Source organism: Lepisosteus platostomus, chromosome 15 (genome assembly GCF_059453375.1).
Source record: "Lepisosteus platostomus isolate fLepPlt1 chromosome 15, fLepPlt1.hap1, whole genome shotgun sequence".
NCBI lineage: Eukaryota > Metazoa > Chordata > Actinopteri > Semionotiformes > Lepisosteidae > Lepisosteus > Lepisosteus platostomus.
The window spans coordinates 27,677,696-27,700,894 of record NC_142625.1 but is presented as its reverse complement, the minus strand read 5'-3'; the positions used below and the strand labels follow the sequence as shown (position 1 = coordinate 27,700,894).

At 40.4% G+C, this 23,199-nt stretch overlaps 1 protein-coding gene and 1 long non-coding RNA gene across 3 annotated transcripts; one reads left to right on the top strand and one right to left on the bottom strand.

The window, feature by feature from the left end:
- Positions 1–2,039: 2,039 nt before the first annotated feature.
- Positions 2,040–10,266, top strand: LOC148648463 (uncharacterized). The gene is made up of 3 exons (XR_015926761.1): positions 2,040–2,279; positions 3,288–3,428; positions 8,950–10,266. It is a non-coding gene; the product is annotated as an uncharacterized LOC148648463 (long non-coding RNA).
- uqcc1 (ubiquinol-cytochrome c reductase complex assembly factor 1) lies at positions 5,800–22,839 on the bottom strand. Of its 2 annotated transcripts, none has more exons than XM_088608013.1 (9): positions 22,611–22,839; positions 21,391–21,504; positions 21,107–21,214; positions 19,959–20,031; positions 19,273–19,330; positions 16,452–16,560; positions 9,793–9,870; positions 9,012–9,125; positions 5,800–6,335 (listed from the first exon to the last, which is right to left on the bottom strand). In XM_088608013.1, the coding sequence occupies exons 1-9, from the start codon at positions 22,683–22,685 to the stop codon at positions 6,201–6,203; spliced, it is 864 nt and encodes a 287-aa protein (XP_088464139.1). In that variant the 5' UTR covers positions 22,686–22,839; the 3' UTR covers positions 5,800–6,200. The 2 variants fall into 2 exon arrangements, with proteins under 2 accessions (XP_088464139.1, XP_088464140.1); XM_088608014.1 differs by having other exon boundaries at positions 21,397–21,504; positions 22,611–22,838.
- Positions 22,840–23,199: the final 360 nt, after the last annotated feature.

Here is a 23,199-nt window from a genome sequence, read left to right as displayed (position 1 = left end):
TCAATTCACAATCTTTATATGCAAAGAAAAACCAAGCCTGATAGAATTACCCATTCATCCATTTTCTTCAAATGCAAGGTCTTGGGGGTGCAGGAGCTATTGGAAGGGCAGACAAACAGACGTGCACACACTGACCTCTAGTGCCAATTTACCCAGAATCACATTAACCTACCACTATGTTTTTGAACTGTGGAAGGAAACCAGACCACCCAGAGGAATCCCACATGAATCTGGGAAGAACGTACAAACTCCATGCAGATAGCACCACAAGTCCAGAATTCAAACAATGCTAACCACTGCATCCCAGTGCCGCCCTTTTTAGAATTAGGGAAATGTTCAGTTATTGCACACACCACACTATGGGAGGACCTGAAATAAGTATTCAAAATTGTGAAACACATCAATAAACTCAACCCAACATATCCTCTGACTGAACAGTGAAACACAAAATTCAAGAACAGGAGTCACTTCTTTGCCCAAAGGGTTGTGGGAGTGTTGAACAAGCTAACCAGCCATGTGGTCAAAGATAATACTCTGGTTTCTTTCAAGAAACGGCTGGATCAGATCCTTGGTTCAGTTAACTACTAACTACAGACGGGCTGGATGATCTCCTAACATTTGTAACTTTTCTTATGTTCTCAGGAATACCAGTTATGTTGCAACATGGGTGGAAAAAAAGTTGTATTTTTCCCTTGGCTCAGACTAATGGATGTTGTCTAAATATGTGATATGAGGCGTTCACATATGTCATGAACCAAACGTATTTACTTCAAGTGGTCAACAGTTTCTGTGCAAATTTATTTTTAGAGCAGACTGGAATGTGGTTGGAAAAATGAAACATTGCTATTTAGTTCTGTTTTTAGTTTCGCTCTCTAGAACAATGGTAATACTGGTTTCCCCTATTAGTCAGCTACTCGAGTTTGTTATTGTCTTATTAGCTGTCAAGCTCAACATGTGACATGTGAGGCTGACTGACTCAGACATCTTAATCTCTTTACTGCTGATTGCAAAAGCAGGTACCTTTCAGTTTAGTCCTTACAGGAATATCTGCCTATTGACTGTCAGTCAGGAACAAGGAACTGCCACTCATTAACTTAGTGCTTTCATGCTATAGTATGATGTTATATACTGTGTATATATATATCTGTTGTATGAAATATAACTGTACTATGTATTACACCATTAATCAAATGCCTTTCTATAGTTGTCAGCCAAGTAACAGATACCATTTAATGAGTTGCTATAAAGAAATATAGTAGCAATATAGGAGGATATTAATATTCAGAGCTATGAAGTGAAATAATTGTTATTGCTTGTTGCCACAGTATTATCCTTCTACCTGTGATAATAAAATTAGGATAAAGTAATCCCTTCTGCATCAATTATGAATAAATAAAAATGAATATACTGTACATTTTACTGCAAATGTACCTAGATATCAAATAAATCATGCCAAGTCTACAGTATGAAGCGTTATCTACTGTTAAAATGAAAATATTCCAAAATATCAGGTTCTTGTGTTAAAGGAGAGTCTTCCACGCACATTGTCTTCTGTCAGAGCAAAATAAAATGCATCAGTGCCTAAAACTGTGTTTTCCACTTTATGTACTACTTTCTCTGCAACTTAGTCATATGTTCTTTAACCCACAGAAACTGATGATTTCATCTGTCAGCTGTCAAAATGTTAATCGTGAATGTGCACTAAGCATGCAGGTAATTTTCATGCAGAGAGCAAAACTGCTGATTATTCCTTCCTGGAATCTCTCATGTTGTAGCTGCTGCAGCCTGAAAACAGGTACACAGTGATATCAGCTGGGCATGACAGTCCTGGGACAAAGTGGTGACCCTCTGCCTTCCAGAATGTGGCTTTTTCCTCATAGAGCTTGTTTCCTGGTTTCATGCTCTGGCTAACGTTTTTCACCGACAGCCTAACATTAACTATCCCAATAGCATCTCAGCAATCATTATTCAGGAACAAACATAGTCAAATATCTTCATGTTGTATTTTCATTGTGTAGCAGTACTGTATACTGTATACCTAGTTTTAAATTTAACATAGCTACAGTACAAGGTAAGCTCAAACATGTCTGCACAGAATTAGAAAGAATATGACAAGTTTTCTCACCTTCTGTTTCAAAGGCATCTTTTGCAAGGCACCTTAATCTTTTTCAAGCTTTTCTAAAAACATTCTTTGTGCATTGCAGGTAAATCAGGAATTGTGTGGGCTCCTTTCAAAACAGGCATAAAACTTTGAAAAACAAAATGCATGCATACATACTGTAAGTATATGCTATTTGTTAAGTTTAAATATAGTATTATACAGTATAAAATACACTCTAATAGGTGATTTGTCATTGTACATTGTCTTATGATATAGCTACAAGAATATTTTAAGGTCTAAACATTTCCAGTCTGTTCATATGGTATTTGTATCAAGCTGCTTTCCTTAAAGAATTAAATGTAATTCAAGTAACACACCCTAGCTAGCATTATCTTGTTAAATAAGCCTTTGACAATTATGCTCCAGAGCATGTGATTTATAGCAGAGGGAGAATGGCTGTCACTGGCAGAAAAAAACATTGAACCACAACTTACCATTGCACTGGTCACAGCCCTGAAACCAGCCAGATCATCTTTCTTCTTGCCATCTGTTTCCTGAAAACTCAGGTCTGAGATTAATTGTGGCCTCATGGACAACAAACACACCTCCTCCTTTCCAAACATAGCTCACACATGAGCAGTCAAATCCCCAGAATATTTCACTGCCGAATGTAGCAGGACACATACCATCTTCCTTGTTTCCTAAAATATTTTACAGGCTTTGTAGAGACAAAAAAAAGAACTATAACTAAACAAAGGCAATACATAGCTCTGATGTGACACAGAAAATATGCCACCAGCATCAATCACTGATGGGTAATCATGTTAATTATCAGAACCTAATTTTGACACTTCACATGCATGTACCACTCCAATGTGTTTAATAACCAAACAGTGTTATCCACTCTCTTCAAAGTGGATTGAGAGGAAAATTAGTGCAAAAAAGCCTCACTGAGAAATGTGATAAAATGAAATGAGTAAGAAGTCCTCTAAGGACTGCAGTGAAATCATTTCAGTTACCTAATTATGCAAGTTTCATTTTCATCTTTTACAATGCAGGGAACCAAGTAGCAAATTGATTAACTAGTATATTAACAAGCAAAATAAAGATTAAGAATTGCACAGTTGCACTATGTACCATGTCAACAGAAAGGTGAGGCCCGTTTGGCAGAGACTTTTTTCTTTAGGGGGGGGCACAGCTTGCAGCTACAGGACAGCCAGGGGAACAGCACACAAGCTGAGAATGAAGCCCCCCTGACCATGACCCGTTCAGCCCGACAGCACACAGCTCAGCCAGCCCATGGGCCCAGGCGGTACCTCAGAACCAGGTCAGTATGGATTGGCCAGTCTTTTACCAGACTAAATCCCCACTGTTTGGTTCTTCTAATGAAAGTTACACCATGTTTTCTGTGTAATTAGGGCAGGACTTAATTTTACCACCAGAGAAAAAAGGCTGCTGACCTAGATAACAGCTGTGTGTCACTTTCAGAACACAAAGAAAAAGTTGTGACTCTCCTGTTTTTTTGCTGGTGCTTTTTGTAGAGTCAGACAAAGTCGAAAACAGCACTCTGTGGAATCACATCGCCCAAGACGAATTATCACAGTAATTTTCAGCTTCTGGGTGTGTTGAGGATACACCTCCCCAAACTGTCTTTTGAGTCATATTTCTTGAGGACATTTGTAAAATACATCCTGCTGACAAAACCAGTGACAGCCTCTGGCTGTAGGTACAGTAAAGGGAAAAATCAAGTCATGACACAGTGATCTGCCGCTATCCCTTTCTGAATATGCTCTTATCAACAGGATGCCCTCTGCTGTGCACTTGGTCACACTGCATCCCTAGAACCCTCAATCATTTGCTCCAGCAGAGGACAGTTCAGCTCTGTTCTGCACACTTTTCTAAAAAAGCAATATTTTGCACAGGTGCCAAATAGAGTTGCTTTTATTAACATAGTTAGTTAGTCCTCTTAGGCAGGAAAACCAAACTGAAAATCTTCCACTTTCAACACTCCATTTGTACCTGTCCACACGAGGAACAACTGCAGGGCTAAACGTCCCCAGGGTAAATTTCAGGTGATGTGCCGGGTAATATTACAAAATCCTACAATCTTTAAATTGTACCAATACTTAATGCACTTTAATGCAACGTTTTTCACTTTCCACCATTTACAACTTTATTAACCTTACAGGGAACTACACATTTAAGTTTTTGTACCTTAACTAAGTCTCAGCATCTTGTGATTATGATAGAGACACACTGGAAACACAGGTGAATGAGTGATGGTGCACTATATGGAAAAAAAATGTTCTTTAGATCACCAAGCACACAAACAGATCCATGCAGAAAACCTTAACATGTAAAACAACAAACTGCTGATTAACTGATAAGTAAACCATAAGTTTCAAGCACTTGGCAATGTGCTTAAAGCCACTCCATGACATTTCAATACAGCGTGTAAGCTTTTGTGAACAAACTTATGCAATTTCTTGGACACCTGCACTTCCCATAATCTACTGACTGACTGTCCTACCAGGAAAAGCAAGGGTCTCTGGAACCACGCAAATTAGAAAGTGAATGCGATACCCTCTAGCACAACCAGAACAAAATGAATCAATCTTGACCTTATTACAAACTTTAGAATTAGGCTTGTGCTCTTCCAACAATAAACTGCAGCTGCTGCCACAGACAACAAACGTACAGTAGGTGACATATCGGTTTCTGATTCATTGGGATTCTGCAGCAATTCATCTGTCAAGCAAAAAACAGATTTTTTTTACAATACAAATTGTTCAATAAGAAAAATATATTAATTTTTGCAATTTATCTTTGGTATCTAAATGATGCTATATAATTCAAAATTATAATCTTTTTTTTTCCCCCAAGTGTGTGGAGAAGAATGTATTATAGGTTACTCCATATTATGTCATGAAAATACATATCACAGGCTTCTTCGACACACCCAAAGAAGGTTCCACAGCCAAAACAATGTGTTTCTTTTCTTCTCTTTTCAGCATGGAATAAACCTTTACTTTTACTCCTACTGTATATCATAGGTTACATAACCAAAATATGTATCATAAATATATCATATGTTATTGCCAGCTCTTGGGATGTAATATTTTAAGAGTTGTCATCTGCACATGATTTCCTCACAAGACATGGGGGGAATATTTACTACAGTAGGGACATCCACTTCCACTTTGCCCAGGGCAGACCATATGCAATGAGCCCTATCGTCTAGTGTTCGGCCATTTCAGAGTATTGGCTGCTTTTAGGCCAAAACATATCTCCCAGGCCACAGGTGGCAGTGGGGAGGTGGGACATAGAAAAAAAAAAGAAAAATCAGCTTAATGTCCAGTGGTGGACAAAATATAATATCAAAAAGTATCAGTGTTTCAAGGCTCAGAGCAGGCAGCACTAAACTGTGCTCTTCAGCTGACTGGCGGGGGGTCATGGCTGCAGTGAGTTGTAACCCAGTACCAGTCTCTATCCTGGAGACCTGAGCATCACATACAGCTGGACAGCTCAACAAAGACAAGGAGAGGGAAGGTGAAAACAACACAGGCTTCAGGCTTCATAGTTCATTCACGCATCACAGAGCAGAACAGTGTAATGAAACAATTCTCCAGAACTGCTTGGCATGGCACAAAGAATTCCTCACAAGACTTGTGTAGTGATTCCTTTCAGTAAATTAATCATTACAGTTAGACAAAATCTTTTATTTCAAAAAAGCCTGCTTCCATAGAAAAGAAAGCTCTTCCATCTTGAAAGGCCTTAAATTTTCCCAGAAAAACACTGAATGCATAAAGTGCTGTGACAACCTTGCAGCAGAAGGTAAATACGAAGGTTTATACTTATAACTTTCTAATGTTACAACTGTAAAATCACATCCCTTCAGCAAAAATGATTGTGCAACATCTCACAAATATATCCACTGACTGTCCATACCTTTAGAGTTCTCTCAAACTGCTCTCCCTGCTTTTTTGGGAAAGGGGAGGTCAGGGGTTAAGTGGGTCTCAGAGAGGGAGTCTGTCTAGTGTATATCCTATCAACAGAGACCTGCACTGTCCTCAGAGTGGCAACAAGGGGGAAACAAGTGTTAGAGACCAGCGTCATTGTAAGTGGGGCTGGTGGGCTTCAGGATGCTCTGTGCATTCTCTTCTACTAGGGGGCGCCATTTGACCTCCCCAGTCAGCAACAGGTCCTCACCATCCAGTGAATCAATGTACTGCATCTAAAAACAACAGAAATCACAGCAAAATTGTCACTCAGGAACAGAGAACAGTGGAGTTAAAATACAGTGCAGTGCTGTCTTGTATGTTCAACAGGCTTACAGAGGAAGCTTTGAAGCATTCTATATAAAATTCACAGTTTCTTAATATAATCTTTAAGAATACATTCTAAATGCCAAAGTATCCAGAGGCTACTGCAAGGGGAAATCCTATAGCAAGAGCAATGTGTACAGTTACCCCTACAACAAATTGTAATAAATAATACAAAATGTAGATTTACACAGCTCAAGCTCTTGCTATTGACAGCACTCTACCTTGGAAGCTAAGCTGGAACTGGTCAGCACTGGGATGAGACACCCTTAAGGAAAATCATGTCGATGCTGTAAGTTTTGTTAGTACTTTCTAACCCTTGTACAGCATGGTGACCACAGATACTGTGGCATCTTTTGAACAAAACATTAAACTGAGGTCCTTACTACTTGGTCATTAAAGATCTCACAGCACTGTCCTGGCTAAATTGCACTTTGGGTTTTCACAATCTGACCCTCCTAACGTTCCCCCTTTATTCATTTAGTGAAGGGATTTCTTAGTCCTCTGCCTGAACTGCTGTAAATAGGATTGCTGGTGCAGGATTACTGTACATCAACCAGTGGAGAGCTGTTCTTCAGAGATTGATAAAGTGCACCTTGTCCTGTATGTCAAAAACTTTAGGGTAGCTCAGGATTCAAAGCTCTATATAAATGCAAGGAAATAAAATAGTAATAAACAGTTACATGCTAGTATGAGTTAAGTTTAACAAGCCTCTAGGAGTCACTACTTTCCTGCTGAATCACCAGTCAGGGACAATGTCTAGGTTATATCATTCTCCTCCTGGAATTAAGTTGACCAAAAAGATTTGGTCAGATCTATAGGAGTCCTTAAGTTTTAATTAAAGAAGCTGCATTAGCTCATGGAAGGAGTGTTTGATGAACGTAATTAGTGTGAGTAATGATGCAGGCTGGTGCCAGCATACAGGCCTCTGTACGTGATTTCATTACTATGGCCAGGGCTGTGATTTCCTCTCCTGTAGTCTGTCATCAGGCACTGCTATATTTTATGTGGTGCACCTGCAGTGAAACCACTCAGAATGTGATTAAATGCTTGTTTTGCACTCAGTTTTCTTCCTCTGTCTTTTTTTAATTAAGCCTCTTGAAAATGCTGGAAAAGGCATTTTCTCCTCTGCTTTCACAAAGCCTGCAATCCATGCACATCTCATAAATTATAACAGCCACTTGTAATGTGAGCCCAGATGGCTGGTACCTGTGAAGCCCTGAGCTTCAGGACTGAGAGGCAGAACAAAAAGCCCAGACTGGCAGCTCTGCTCCTGCATCTTTCACTGCACTACCCTGCTCAGCTTTTCACCCTTCAGAGTACAAACAACCACTGCCCACAGCCAATTTTAATAAAATATTGATGCATTTTTAGCATAAAAGAAGAAAAAAAAGAAGAATCTTGAGGGTTGAGGGACACAAGAGTGACAGTAAAAAGCATCCAATTTTCCTCCTCCTTAATGAGCCAATTACAAACCACCCTCTTGCAGTGCGTGCTCACCAGCAGTCCAGTACTGCGGCTTTCCCCATTCTGACAAGCTGCCACACAGCCCTCACTGCTTGTTAAACTCTGGTTGGTCTGGTTGGTTAAACTTCCCAAGATTAAATTCATATTGAGTTTAAAACGTTAGACTTTTCCTTGCTGGTCTGGCATTGTTTTGGAAGGCTTGTAATGAACGCGTACAATGCTCTGAGAATTAATCACGACTGTCGTATGCTGCTGCCATCAAGGCCTGAGCAGCCAATCCTTTGTGATGTGTTTTGGTTACGTTTGCCTTTCTGGAAGCCTGGGGGACAGCAGGAGAACAGCTCCAGGAAAGCTTTCCTGTGGAATCTTTAGGAACATATGGCACAGGCTTACACAGCCTGCAGGTGTTTCTGTACCACTGATGTTTTCAATCAAAGAGAACATGAAAATATACAACATAAAGGGAACTTCTTCTACGGGCGGTGGAAATTAGAAGAGATCTGGCTCTGGGGAGGCAGGTTCAGCCAGTGAGGGCTCTCATATTACCATTTCCTGGGTATGAGGCTGGAATCCCGAGTCTGAAGCTGGGCCAGGCATGCGATACCGCCTTAAAAACACACTAGGACCAGGAATAAACACTGGAGTGCCAGACGAAAATAAATCGTTAAAATGCTAAAATGCTGTTTCCCCTCCCAGCACTGTGACCTGCTGACCCCACACTGCCTCTTGCCCTGCTCTCCTCCATTCTGGTGTCCGCAGAGGAGCCCACTGCAGAAAGCAGTGCTGCGAAATGGCCTAATAACAAGTGCCGAGCTTCTCTATGGAAAAGAACAAGACTGCTTCTGAGCATTTTCTTAGCATTTTCTTGCTCTGTGTATCCCTTAGCAACTGAAGCAACAAACAGCACAGCTGGTCACTTTGTTCATATTTAAAACATTTAATAAGCCAGCTTTATTCCTTTGTATGTGATGATACAAAAACAGTGCTGCGCGTGAGCGGCTTGGTGCCACTGCCCACTAATAAAGTTTTTTTTTCTGGTGCCCATTCCCTGCTGGTCAGGGCAGTGTGCGGAACCCAGGGCCGCTGGTGGCGAGTCTGGGGTCAGCGTCGGTGGCCGCTACCTGTTTTCGGACGTATTCCACCATCAGCTCCAGCTGCCGCGGGTCCTCGCACTGCCTGTTGAACAGGTTCCTCCAGAGCGCGGCGGCCAGGACTCGGTCATCAGACAGGACTCCCTGCCGCATAGAGCCAAACTTCACAGGTTGCACACAGACTGTGAGCAAATACGCCTGGACTGACCATCTTCTTTACTCTCAAACCTGCTAGCGGAGACCCTGTTCTACTTCCTTAAGAGTGCACAGAAATGTGTAACATTTACCATACCTAGTCAAGGTGTGAGCAATATTGTCAAGGTTACTGTCTTCACAGACCTCAGACAAGGTAAAACTGAAATTCTGGCCACAATCATGAAAGGAGCATGAGTGTCATACCTCCCTATTCCACAATGACGCAGTGAATTTTTTTTACTCATAATAAATACTAACTCATAATCAGCACAATTAGCAATGATTTGAATTTTATTAACAGTGATGATATTGCCAAACACAGGCAGGGCTATCCACCTAATTGGGACACATAGACAAAGACCAGTCTTCAATCAGCAGAGCAAGGAAGAAAGAAAACAAATCAGAAGCACAAGTGAAAAAGTGTGAAACTAGCCAGGACAAGACATAAACACGAGGAGATTTTGCTTGTTTCCCAGGACTCATAGCTCTTCCATTCAAATGCTCAGAACATGAGATATTAATGGTCTAACCCTCTAGGATGTGCAATGTTGATTGCTTTTTCTATTCTCCTTCAAGAAGGTCACCACGCACAATGCTGGGATATAAACATGCTTACCTCATCATAGCCAAAAATAGCAGCGTAGAAGTTCTGTGTCATGGCCCTCATGCTCGCCTTCAGGGCGACGGAGTCGATCTGGAACACGGGAGAGAGCCGTCACGCGAGCACAGCGCCACGCAGCTCAGCCAGGCCGGGCTGCAGCCGCAGCGGGGGGCGCGTGCTGGTTACACCACTGTTTTGAATAAACAGAAGACGACTTCTGCTTTGCTGCGCTCTTTAAATCACATTTTCCACGTCAAACTTAGGCTTATTTTTTAGTAAAATAAACATCATTCCCCCAGGCTGGTGCTTAGCATCATTTCCTGTGAGTGAAATGCCTGGTTGGGCAGGTCAAATACGACAGCAGTGCATGTCTTAATGTGACTGTTTATTGTGCTTGGCACAGCCAGAGTGATTAGCATGTCAGGGTGATGATTATTTCTCACTGTTGTATTCTTCTTGTGAATATTATAATTAAAATATTAAAATTCAGGTTGCATGCATTCTTTCTCTGTTTGCAGACAGATACAAGCAGAAGGCTGATCCAGCATTGCCACTGAAAAAGAACAGCAGTTGTTCAGCTTTTCCATGATATCAATTAAGCCTCATGGTTAATGGGTAAAGGAAAAGAGATAAGAAATTACTATTTTGCTTGCTAAAATACCTGTAGTTCGATGAGGCGAGATTGCAAATAGCAAAACAATCAAATCCATTGCCACAGAAATATTATGAAATTTACAAAAATACTAATCAAGTTTAAAAGGTCACAATATCACTTCAGATGTGAAAATCATAAGAGCCAAGCACCGTGGCCTGGAGAGAGCTATATAATATATCACATCACCAGCAGGGGCAGAAACTGCTCTGGCATTAATATATAATTTACCATGAGGATATCATCCAGCTGTTTCTTGAAAGAAGAGTAGGTTTTGATCTCAAGAACATGACTGGGTATTTGTTTCCAGACTCCCACAACCTTCTGCATAAAAAGTGCCTCCTGCTCTTGGTTTTAAATGTGCATCCACATAGTTTCCACTACAGTGCTCCTTGGATAATGTTTCACTATTGACGTCTACTGGGGTGACTTTGTCTAAACCTTTGAGGGGATTTTGAATATTACAAATCCCCTCAAAGTCGTCTCTGTTCAAAACTGAAAAGGTTCTGTTACTTCATCCTGTCAGTGTTTGGACATTCTCAGATGAAACAAATCCATAAAAAGCTATTAACTACCACTTTCTATTGTAGTGTCCATCATTAAGATGTTCAAGGCCACAGGAAGAGCCAGTACCATGATGGGAAGTGAACAGATAAATGATGACAAACTTTCAAGGCCTGAAGTTCCAGATCTCCCCAGTCTAGCATCATAGTGATACCACATCTCAAACACTACCATTCAACATCAACTGCATGAATACGCTATTCACTGTTGCAAAGACACAATTCCTTAGGATCAACACAAAAGCGTAGTATGGATTTACCAAACTATATCTCAATGACAGCAGGGATCATGTCTAAGGGTCAGATGAAAAGGAAATTGAGCATTACAGACATTCTCACCAGCATTATGTCTGGACCACTGTGAAATATGGAGGTGGCTCTATTTTGCTTTGGGAGAGTTTTGCATCTTATTGTCCAGGTGTCATACAGTAGCTAGAATTGAGGAAACGATGAAATCAAGAACTCACCAGAACTCTCTGCTAGGATGCTCAAGCTGGGTTAAAAATAGACATGCCAGCATTTTAATGGTCCCAAGCAAGACCAACAAAGAAATGGTTAAATTAATACAAATTCTCACACCTGAAGAAGGCTCTAAAGCCAAAAGATTGTTTCCTTTCTTTTCTTTTCAGCATGGAAGAAACCTATTACCGGTTCCTAAATTAAAACAATATCAACATACTTGACTAGCCATCTTAATCTCCACACATCAAATACATTTCAATTTTTGTGGTCTGAATTCAAGAAAGCAGTTAACAAAAAAAAAATGAAATCTTACAGAGCTCGAGAAAATATGGATTTTTGAGCAAAAGTCGAAAAATCTTTTAGGAGACACAACCTTCTAAAATATTACTGGAAGCACTTTGTGGTGTGATTAAAGTAAAAACTGGATGCACAAAGTACTGACTGCAAAGGTTTGAAAAACTGAGGTCTGAGTATTTTTAAAACAATACACCATTCTGTGGAAAATAAATGATGTTGCTTCTTTCTGAGCTGTCTTAAAAAAGCTTATTTGCAATTTATTCCAAAAAAGAAAAAAATTTCTTCCTACAGAACCATTTTTCAGTAACTTACAACAAAAATATGAATACATACTGTAGGATACACGATGCCTTCTGTAACATTGTGTGTCTCTTTTATCACATTCCCATGTAAATTATGTCAACCTAAACACTTCCACCTTTTTCAGAGCAGCTTCCTCTAACTCTGCCTTTCCCATTTTTTAATTATAGATTATGGTTTTGCTTCCCGGTTTACCAATATGCACTTGTCTACATAAAACACCTTCTTTCAGGTGTTTGACCGCCTTGAATTTTACCTAAATCATTTTTAATTTAATTCACTGTCTTTTGGTACAGGAACACACAACCTTGTTGCTATTCCACTACTCCCCAGTGCCCTGCTGACAGCCATCGCAGGAGTGAAGGAAGTAGCAGGGGACAGAGGGAGAGCCCCCCGTGACAGACGGAAGTCAGCTTCTCATGGTGGACAGACCATGTGAGGCCCAGGCAAAGCAGGTGGATGAGTGACAATAGCATGTGATCACAGACACCACTCCTGCTTTCCATCTGTTTGGAAATGACTTCAAAGTTCCTCGAAGCAAGCACTCTGGCAAGTGAAGCAAGTACTAATGAGTATCTCCTGCCTGTGAGAGACTCCTCATAACACAATGAGCTCCCTCTGGGAGGTCCGGGCAATGGTGAGCTTTGCTATAACTGGGGCTGGCAGTAAAACTTTATAAAACTGTAAAATATTTTACAGATTGGCCCTGGACCTCTTGTGTTCTTTGCACAGTGAAGCATTGTGGAGCCATCACACAACACGAGGCCCTTTTACATGTTCTGTGGCTGTGTGTGTGTTTGTGCTATGTGAACGTGTTCCAACACATGACAGACTTAGTTCCGGCCTAAGGGTTTACTACATGCTGAAGGTCTTGGTTACTCAACAACTCTACTCAAATTTTTACTCATCTTCTCTTTATCAGATAAAAAAGTCTCTTTTTCAGCCGATTAATGTACAGTTTCAGCAGCATCCTGGGTTTTGATAACTTCAGGCAAATGCAAACCAGAAAGATACGACAACTATGGTTCTAATAATTAAAAAAGAGCCAGAGAAGATAGCTGAGCAAACGTGATTACACTTGAAAGCTTAATCCCTAATGAAAACAGAAGTGGGACAAACAGAATTGAACCCCCTCAGTCTTTTGATTATTTTTGAAAATCAGTTTGTTTATTCAAAATCATTTAGGGTCTCTAACACCCAACTGCATTCAATATCTCCTGAAGCACCTGTACGTAATTAGAAACCTGTTCATAATTACCAACATGTGGTACAGTTTCGCCCCAAGCATGGCAGGCACAGCTCTATCCAACAAAATATTTACTATGCTTCACAGATCAAACAGAAATGGTATGGAAGACAGAATATTGCCCTTTCACTAGTAATTAGTGTCATATCTCACTTAAGTTATTGCACAAACAGAATAGCCCCACTGTGCACATTACCTGGCACAGCTTTCCCACGCCACTGAATCCTCTCACGTGAAAAACATCAGTAAAATTGGAAGAAGTGACCAATGTTTTATTTTTCTGCACAACCAAATAAAACTATTATTTCACAAGTACCATTACTATGGTCCTATGCTTTCTCATTTAGTAAGGAGAACCTTGGAACTGAAGACAGAGCTGCTGTAGAGAAATTTAAAACACAAGACATGTAAGACTGGTACTCAGTGAAGAAAGACAACATCTTTAACAACCAACAGGAATGTGATCCTGAAAGTGTTCGAAAGAAAACTGACCACTACCAACTGAAGAGTGCTTAGTTAGTGTGTCCCGTGATTAATATTGTGGTTTAAGCATTTTGATTTCTTGTAAGTAGTCACCACAAGTTAATGAAAGAAAGTGTTTTATTATAGGCCAGAGATCTGTTTTTTCTCTTTAAACTGTACAACACAGCTACAATGTCAGTTCTCAAATGGCCACTTCTCAAGTAGGGAGACAAAGTTTCATGTACCATTCTTAATAAACAACTTTTCCTTTCCAAAGGTAAATTCATATCTAAAACCAATTCTTCACAAGCTTTTACACATAGTGAGCCGTGTCTTTCGGTTTGAGGGAAAGGGCATTATTTTTAAAAATCTTAATCTGAACTCAGTCTCCAGCCTATTTATAGTAAAAATTTAAACTTGAAACAAAACAGCACAGTGCAGTCATAAATTGTAATCTGAAGGTAAGAAATGTTTCAAAACAATTAATTTTCTTACAAACTGTACATATTCCAAAATGTTTTTTTAGTTACCAAGCATTTGTGATGTCCAAATTTAATAAAAATATAAAAAAGAGGCCATATACTAAATATTTGCCATGACACAAAAACATATTACTTCTTTCAACCCGGGAGAAATAGAAGTATTTATCAACAACAACAACCAGAATAATAACAATAATAAAAGGACATGCTAGAGAACTGATGGCTAAGTTTTTTAAGTGCCAAAGTCTTAGTAGCTCTGGAGGCTCTAAATTACGGGTAATATAAACAATGGTGGTGCTATGAAAACCTCTGCCTGCCATGTCCTGTTACGCTAACAAGGGTCTCTTTATAACAGTAACCTCTCCTAAGTCAGGGAAATTACAGACTTGCCCTCATTGTGCCCTCAGGCAAAACGGGTGGAGAGCTGGAAAATGAGGCAAGCTGTGGAGCTCAGCAACCAGCAGGCGCTGCCAAGCCCTTGGCTGTTGTGCGCAGGCTTCACTCCAGCTGGTGGAGGACATCAGCCACAGTGGGCTGCAGGCTCCACTCCTGACGGCAAGAGGACTCTGCACTGAGCAACACTTCCCCCTATTCCAGAAGGAGCTTCTCACTGTCTTTTTGAGATAATGTCTTCGGATACAGTGCAGGCAGGAGGCAGAGTGGATAGCAAACATTCAAAAGTCAGTTTAAGGAAATAATTTACAAGGTGCACATTGTCCTGCTTCCATCGAAGCAATTTTTTGAAAGTCCTGACAGCAACATGAGGCCAAGCCGTCAGCAGACCCTAGCTGTGACAGAACACGTTTAGCGAAAAAGCTCTGCACCACATGACAATGCACATCTGCTGCTCCCAGGGTGAGAGAGATTAACATATTCAGAGCTACATCTGGACTGTGCCATCCTCTCTCCCTTGCCCACAGAGCATTACTCTTAATGCCAGGCTTCAATAAATAAACGAGTAAACATATGAACCAAGAAAATCATGGCTTTTTGAATAATTTCTTTTAATTCCAATTTATCGTCCCCAGGAGATCATCGATTTGGCTTTGGCAAATATTACAGCATGGAAAAGAGACAGACAACAGCACAGAAACACTGGTGATTTCACTGCTCAGCTCCTTCTCTCTCCACTCTTTGAAATTGTCATGAATCCAATTAAAACGAAAATCAGAAAATAACTACAGTGTAGCTGCCCATCTCTTCCATACGTATGTATGAGTACTTCAATGCTGTACAGTAATGATTTCAGGCAAAAATCCTTTCAGGGAAAAAAAAGTTATAAGATACTAATAAAGACAAATGCAAGAAATGCAGAAAAGCTGTTCATGATGATTTTATCACTCACTGTCAGTCAAGTTACAAACAAATATTATTTTACAATTTTGATATACAGCCTATAATATCCCGCCATGTGATATACTCTGGTTAGGTTTTGATTTAGAGGGAGTTGGAAAATAAGCATGATTCTCTCTCTCTCTCTCTCTCTCTCTCTCTCTCTCTCTCTCTCTCTCTCTCTCTCTCTCTCGAGAACTCTTTGCAGCATTATTAACTATTAGCACAAAACATGGAACACATGGAAACATAACTTTGAGAACTTTATAGTTCTTTGTAGTGCCTTGTCACCTTGGCAGGAGAACATGATAAACATGCTTTAGGACCCTTCTTGCCCTATAGATATCTAGCATGAGCACAAAAGACATGCTGAGCAGGCTGGCTTTGGCTTAGAAAGAGCACAACAAAAGAGAAATGGCACGCCTGAGACCCCACACGCACTAAAGAATTCTGAGGTGTTTCTTGGGAAGCTAGGCCCATCATTCCTAATTTTATCCCGAGGCTTGGGTCAGGAAAGGTGACCGGTCCTTGTGAAAATCATGCGGGACCTTGGAGATGGAGGAGGCTGGGAGATGCATGGCCTGTTTTTACAGCTGTGTCAATGCCACCATCCTCACTAACTCAGTCAGCCCACTCAGGTCCTCACCAAGCTCTCTGTTCATAAAGCAGCCACGTAATGAAAAAAAACAGACTATTCTTTTATGCCCGATATAAACATACCCAGATGTAAATGTACCCAGAAACGTGTATTTTTGAACTGCAGGATCGAAACCTGCTGCTCACAAACACAAATGCACAATGTGGATACCTAGTTATCTGAGCTCTTGCTGGTCTTCTGTCAGAGTCTCTGTACAAGCCGACCAGGTGCTGCAACTCACCCCCATTATCTTCCCGCGCTGCTCCACATCCTCCCACATGGAGTGCACGATGTAGCGGCACATGTACTTCCCTGCACGGCCCTCCTGTCTCATTCGCACGAGGCACATCCTGCAGGAGGACAGAGCACAGTTGCCTGAGCATCACAGCACTCCACACTGCAAGGGAGCTGCCTTTCCACTGGGATTCACCTCAGGCTGTTGCTGCAGGATATATAAGAGCACACAGCAGGACCTGGTACACGTGTGGTGTGAGCAAGATTCAGCCATCATTTTTCTAAGGGGCTACTACTAAAATAATCTATTTTGTGAGCGTAATTCGTAAGATGAAGTCAATACATCATAGTGTGTTCCAATCACCAGATTGTAAGGTTAACAATTAAGCTCTATTTTACAGTTTGCCAGTGAGATTAATATTACTATTAAGGAATAAAATTAAAGGGACAGGTTCTGTTCAAGGAGATGATATATGTAGTATATTATGTATTCTAGGGTGCAAGGCTCCCCACCACTGTCATCCAATTAATCAGCTAAAGACAAAGCACTTCATCTGACCGTGGTTTGACACAGTGAAGAAACACGGCAAGCAGGAGAAGACAACAGTTAGTCAGGGAACCTTGTGCTCTTGCTTCTTTCTTGTTCCTCTTTCTCAAACAACTCTCTCCCGCAGCGCACCTCAGCAAGCCTGAAGAACAGCACTGTGTTTGACATATTTGTCAACTAATGTCATGAGGTAATGGACTTACGTTTTCCTACTAAACCTAATAAAGAAAAAAAAGGTTACATTACGGAAGCCTGAATCTTACCATAAATTACCAAATAACAAAAATGAAGACAACTGTTGGAGCAAACCACAATCAAAGGTACTAAAAATAATATAATTAAAAAGTGATTATTACTTCTAGGGTCCAACAATACAGTACACCCTTACTTATACAATACAAATTAATCTGTTTCAATTACACTATATATTCATATATACACATACTGGATCTGCCATACTGCTAAGTGACTAACAAATATTTCAGAAAATAAGAGTAAAACAAAACCACTTACGAATTAAATGTTATATACCTGAACCTCAACAGACTGTTTCCACAGGGAGGAGCAAGAGGTTAGAATTGTGACAGTGACGTGGACCCTGGTATAGACTGCAGAAGCTGTTTATCCCATAACTGTTAAGACTGCAGAACAGGAGTACAACCAGGTAGAGTGCACAAACAATCTGCGATGAACAAGAACTGGTGCATATCTTTCTGATCATAACATATTAAATAATTAATAACTGCTTAATTGTTACCGATAGCAGTCTTACTGATTAACAGGGGCATTATTTGGAATGTTCTCCAAGATGATTTTCTACATGTAAGTAGCCATGACTGCAAAATTCCTAATACAGTATTATTTAATAAATTATTATCCTGTGTTTTGTTTTTGCAATAAAATCACTGCAAACAATAAATTCTTTGAAACGTATTTTCTTTGAAATTAAGCAAATATTAAGTAAAAAGTAAAATGGAACTGTGCTATTCATTCCACTCAATGCGGTTATTGAGATGTAAGTGTACGAATGGGGGTTTTCTGCCAGAGCAAAAGGCATTAAGGACCTGCGTCTGTTGATGATAGAGAGTTCTAAAAGGGAACCTGTAAGGTGTTTGGCAAGAAAATAGCTATAATTTAAAGGCCTGCTCACAGGGCTGGGCATGACTGGTGCTGTCCTGGAGCCTGAAGTGTCCAAGCCCAGAGCAGAACAGGAGTGCATTGAGGTTTGTCCTGTCTCTGGATCACTCACTGGGAGGTGGGAGAATGTAAATATCACAGCTGGGATTAAAGATTACTACAGCTGTCAGCTAAAATCACTCAAACCTTGCTTTACGTAAATGTGGAACTTTTCCTGTCATGCAAATGAAAAGCAAACTTTCTGCTCTGAAAGCTGTGAAATCCAGTAACAAACCTGTCCCCAGGTGTTTGGACTGAGTTTGCTGGGGAGTGACATACATTCTCAAGAATTAAAAGCAACAAGAAATGTCATGAAAATACAAGAATGTCACTCCAACAGCACTGCGGTTTTAGATTTTTCCAACCTCACTTAATATTTATTTCATCAGTGATGCCAAACTATCTAATAGATCAAACTAATGCCTCAGTTTTAAAACAGTGAAAAATATCCAGACAGGTCACTAAGACAGTAGGAAACTGTTTCAGCATTTGAATCAATGTAGTTAAAAAAAGCTGAAAAAAACAGACTCACCTCAGAAAATAACTTACAAACCAAGCTCAGTAAAAATAAAAAGAAAGGTCTATAATTGCAAAGATTAGAAAGTAAAAACTATTACTGTGTTAGCTGTAGTAGTTCAGGTGGGTAGCTGCGTTAGCATGCGTAGGCTGCAAAGGAAGAAGTAATAAGTTTATTCCATGCTTGAAAAAAATTTTCAATTTCAGCATGGAATAAACCTATTACTTATTACTGTGTTAGTTTGAAACAATATTAACTGCATATTATTGTTTCACTGGTTCTTATTCTGCTATGGATCCTACTTAAAGAATACTATAGCTACTTATTTTACATACTACCCATCCATTTTCTAAAAGGTCTATATAATACAGGGCTGTGCGAGAGCCAGGCGTATCGGGACAAGCAGCAGGCACAAGGCGGGAAACACCCTAGACAGGAAAACCGTCCATCGCAGGCATATTTCAAATGCTAATGAAGATTAACAAGAATCACATTAATAAGACCAATGAATCTTGTTTCGAAAGAAACATGTATGAAGCAAATTATGTATAAATGCCACTGTTAAAGATGTCCGAGCTCTGCACTCACCAGACATGGAGCTGGGCCACAAGAAACCAGGAGTTGAGTGTGTCTGGGAGGGAACACTCTGCACACAGAAAACCAGGGGTCAGTCAACTTCCTCTTCACCTCGGACTCAACACAGGCCACATCCTCTAACACACAACGTACCACTCAGCACTAATACTCTAAGCTTGATGAGATGGAAAGTCACTAATTTATTTATACATCAAAAAGCTGCAGGAGTTAAATGCATTCTGCTAAACCACATCTGAGAAATGCTGCAAGGTCCTCATTTCAGTACTGAGGAAGTTCAAAGTTTGCTTGGGCTGGTCTTACCTGCATACTGATGCTGACTTGCCCTGGTCTAGAACAGACAGGGTTTCCACAGTTCAGTCCACCTGTGTACAGGCATGGACTTGCCCTGGTCAAAATGTGTAAGAATTTCTGACATGCCTGGACCAGAAGATGCAAGCAGACGTACTTTCTACAGAGTTCAAGCTACTTTATGTGTCCTGTGAAAACCTCTGTACAGGCTTTCCAACAATCTCAGCAGGATCCCATCTCTCATTTTAATTCACTTTTAGGAGAATACTATTTTTTCACCATTAATCATGCCTTTTATCATGTAAAAGTTGATTCTCTCCTATTTAATAATGACTACATTTTAAAATCATGATGATCACCCACTGATCATAACGTTGGTGAACACTTACTTTCAAAAAAGTCATCATAGTTAATTCTTTCCACACAGCAGGTGTACATGCGCAATGCAGCAATCTTAATTTTCTGTTGAAAAACAATGAAAAAACAAACAAAACTTCAATTTATTACTGTGAGTATTAATCACCAATAGCTGGAACAGATGAGGCCTGGAATGGGCCTCTGAATCTTGAGTAATAAATATGCTGACACACTGCGGTTACTGGATGAAAAGCAGCTTAAGCTTAACCTTCAAGAGAATTTGGTCTTTTTTATGTCACCTTTGCTACACTTTGAGCATTATGAACACATAATTCAAATTCACACGTTATAAAAAGCAGAGGGTTTGGCTTGCACCAACAATGCCATAATGAGGGAGGAATGTGCATCATGGATAAATTACACTCTAAGCCAATGAGCAAATAACTGACTTGGCTGCTCCTCTCTGAGCTCAGCCACAGCTGCTCTGTATAACGTTATTTCATGAGCTTGTGCAACTCTGAATCTGTAACTCTACTACCATCTCCGCCTGCACAGCTGTGCGCCTGCTGTTGTGGCTCGAGCTGGGGACACTGAGTATGGAGCGTCGGTCAGAGGGAGGCAAGCAGTGCAAGCCTAAAAGGTACAAGGTTTCCACTATAAACTGGCAACTACCAAACCCTCGCAGGACTTCAAGCATTAATGTGAAATTCCAAGACATCATGTGTCCCCTTCCACTGTAAATCAATCTCTTGCTACCACACATTTTCCCATCATATCCCTCTATTGACTTGTCTTTTTATATATGAGCCCTTTTAAAAGAAGAGTTGAACCACTGGAGCACAACCTGGCTCACTCACAAAAGATTTTCATAGACGTAGAAGTATGCAGCATGCATCCCCAGAACTGTAAACACTGATTTCCACTGCCAGAGTAAGGCTACAATGCATAATCATGAAGTCTGGAAAGTAGGAAGCAATGAAAAAGGGAACAACTCTATATCAGTTGGCATTTGAGTGAAGATCCCTCTTAGCCTACTGATGCGACAGGCTCAGCTCAAGTATGGCTGCTGGCATGTGACTGAAGACAAGACCAGAAGGGCAGGTAGCATGACCCAGAGGAATGAGAAGGCACACACCTACTGAGTCAGACAGTCTAGCAGAGGGGATGCAAGATCATTTACCCATTTATTATATTTGAGAGGACCAGTGAATCCCATGGCTTCTATGACTTTGGTGAAAGCTCCCACTTCTTCTTCTGACGCCTGTGGTGTCTGTTTTACTGAGAAGAGCTGTGCGGGGGAAAAAAAAGTGCATTTAGTGAGTGAAACAACCAAAGCACAGCAGCAGTGCAATGCTACAGGAACTTATGACCCACAAAATACCACTTGCTGCACTCAATGGAAATCATGACCTTCTAACATCTTTTCCTGCAGACTGTATCTTACAACATCTTACAATATTGTACCTGTACCTGTGCAGTGCTGTGAAATGTCCTGCTCTGAGACAGTGGCCAGGAACACAGCTCCATTCTCCTGTGAACTTCAAGGGTTCTGGATAAACAAGCTCCCATCTGCCGAGTCTAAAACATAACGAAAACAATAATAAATGTTTCCCAAAAGTGCAGCAAGTATAATACAGCAGTAGCCCATTTTGTGCAGAACATGTTCAAGAAAACACCTATCTGATTTTAGAGTACTCATCCCCAAATGAGTACTGTCACTTAAACGTGGTTCGGACTGCTCCCTCAAGCACATGGCTGCTACAACATGAAGGAAACCTAACAAAACACAGAGCACAATGCATGTTGGGTGTTGTAGTTTCTCGGTAAAGTATGTCAGGCATTGTTATGTTAACTTGAATTAAATATGAGTACTGCAATACCACATACTGTAGGAAAGTGTCATATTAGTAAGAAGCTGCATCAAAGTCGATTACATTAGTAACAATTAATCCACAAGCAAGAATATATACAGCTACTGTAAAATCTACTATCAGTCATGACTGTACCAGAATAAGGAGATCAACACCCATACCGGATAAGAACCAACACAGAAAGCAGAGGAGAATTTCTTCAGACAATGCGGTGCAAATCAGTCATAATCGTCTACTTGCTGTTACAGAATGACAACACGTGAATCCCTTCTACCACAGTAATGGATACAGCATGCAACTGAGCTTAGATCATTAAATTTCTAAACATTTAAGCTTCAGAATACAGCACTACGAAAACAACCCATAGAAAGGAGACCAGGGAATCAGCCTTAACAACATAATTAAGCACCCTATTTCAGACTCCCAAAACCTTGTGTTTTAAGAGCGCGTCTTGAATGATATGGGAAATTGCACACGATATTAAACGTCTACTCCTTATTTTGTGATGATTGGAATGCTGTCGGTAGACAATAACCTTGCACGCAAGGATTCGCGAGATACAAATCTTGCCACAAAACTTCACTAACAAACTCGTATTAAATTTAGGGGACTGAACACTACGTCACAAATGGGCTACTTTAGTCTCCACAAATTGAGAAATTTTCGTCATTTTAGAGAAAGTTTCATTGTGGAGCCGGCAGGTAAAATGCACTTAATAAGCGCAACCTTCAAAGACAACATATTCAATTAAATATATCCTGTCACAAGGCAAACTCATGGCTGCAATGTCTTTCCTACAGCTAAGGTATTTACCTTGACAAGCGTCCCGCAGTGTGAAGTTAAAGAGACGCCGCTCCTTACAGCAGATTGCATAACTCGCCGATACATTTTCCTCTATTGAAAAATAATCTTGCCAGATGAAAAAAAAATACTTGAAAGTCGAAATATTATTTTGGATCCAATCTGCACGTTTTGTAATCCTCCTGTCACCGCCCCTCCTCCTGCAATGTCAAAGGAACCCGTCCTACCGCGATATCCGCCCGGACAGGAATCTGTGTCTATAGCAACGGGTCCGCCTGCAGATTGAGAGCACTCGGAGGACTGCAGTAACCTCGTCAAAACAGCATCGTTCTGCCAACAAAATTAATATCAGATCGTAAAATGCAATGGTTCAAAATAAATACATTCTGGATTTTCAACGTCAATATACAATATAAAACTCAGCAGTGAAACTGCATTACTGTAGACACTAAGCATTAGACTTAATCATTAATCATCCATTTGTTCATTTTTAAGTAGACATCTTTGCATTGCAAACATGAAAGAAACACAGATATTATCCTTTAAACCCAGTGAGGTTATCAATATATTTAGCTTGCAGGGGGCATTGACTCCTCAGCCA

What these genes read in the sequence shown, in the direction of transcription:
- uqcc1 (XM_088608013.1), bottom strand. Translation starts at nt 22,685, where the DNA reads ATGTATCGGCGAGTTATGCAATCTGCTGTAAGGAGCGGCGTCTCTTTA. An exon ending in ACTGCGGGACGCTTGTCAAG is followed by an intron (nt 21,505 to 22,610) that starts GTAAATACCTTA and finishes GTTATGTTTTAG; the next exon opens with ACTCGGCAGATGGGAGCTTG. An exon ending in ACAGCACTGCACAGGTACAG is followed by an intron (nt 21,215 to 21,390) that starts GTACAATATTGT and finishes TCCCCCGCACAG; the next exon opens with CTCTTCTCAGTAAAACAGAC.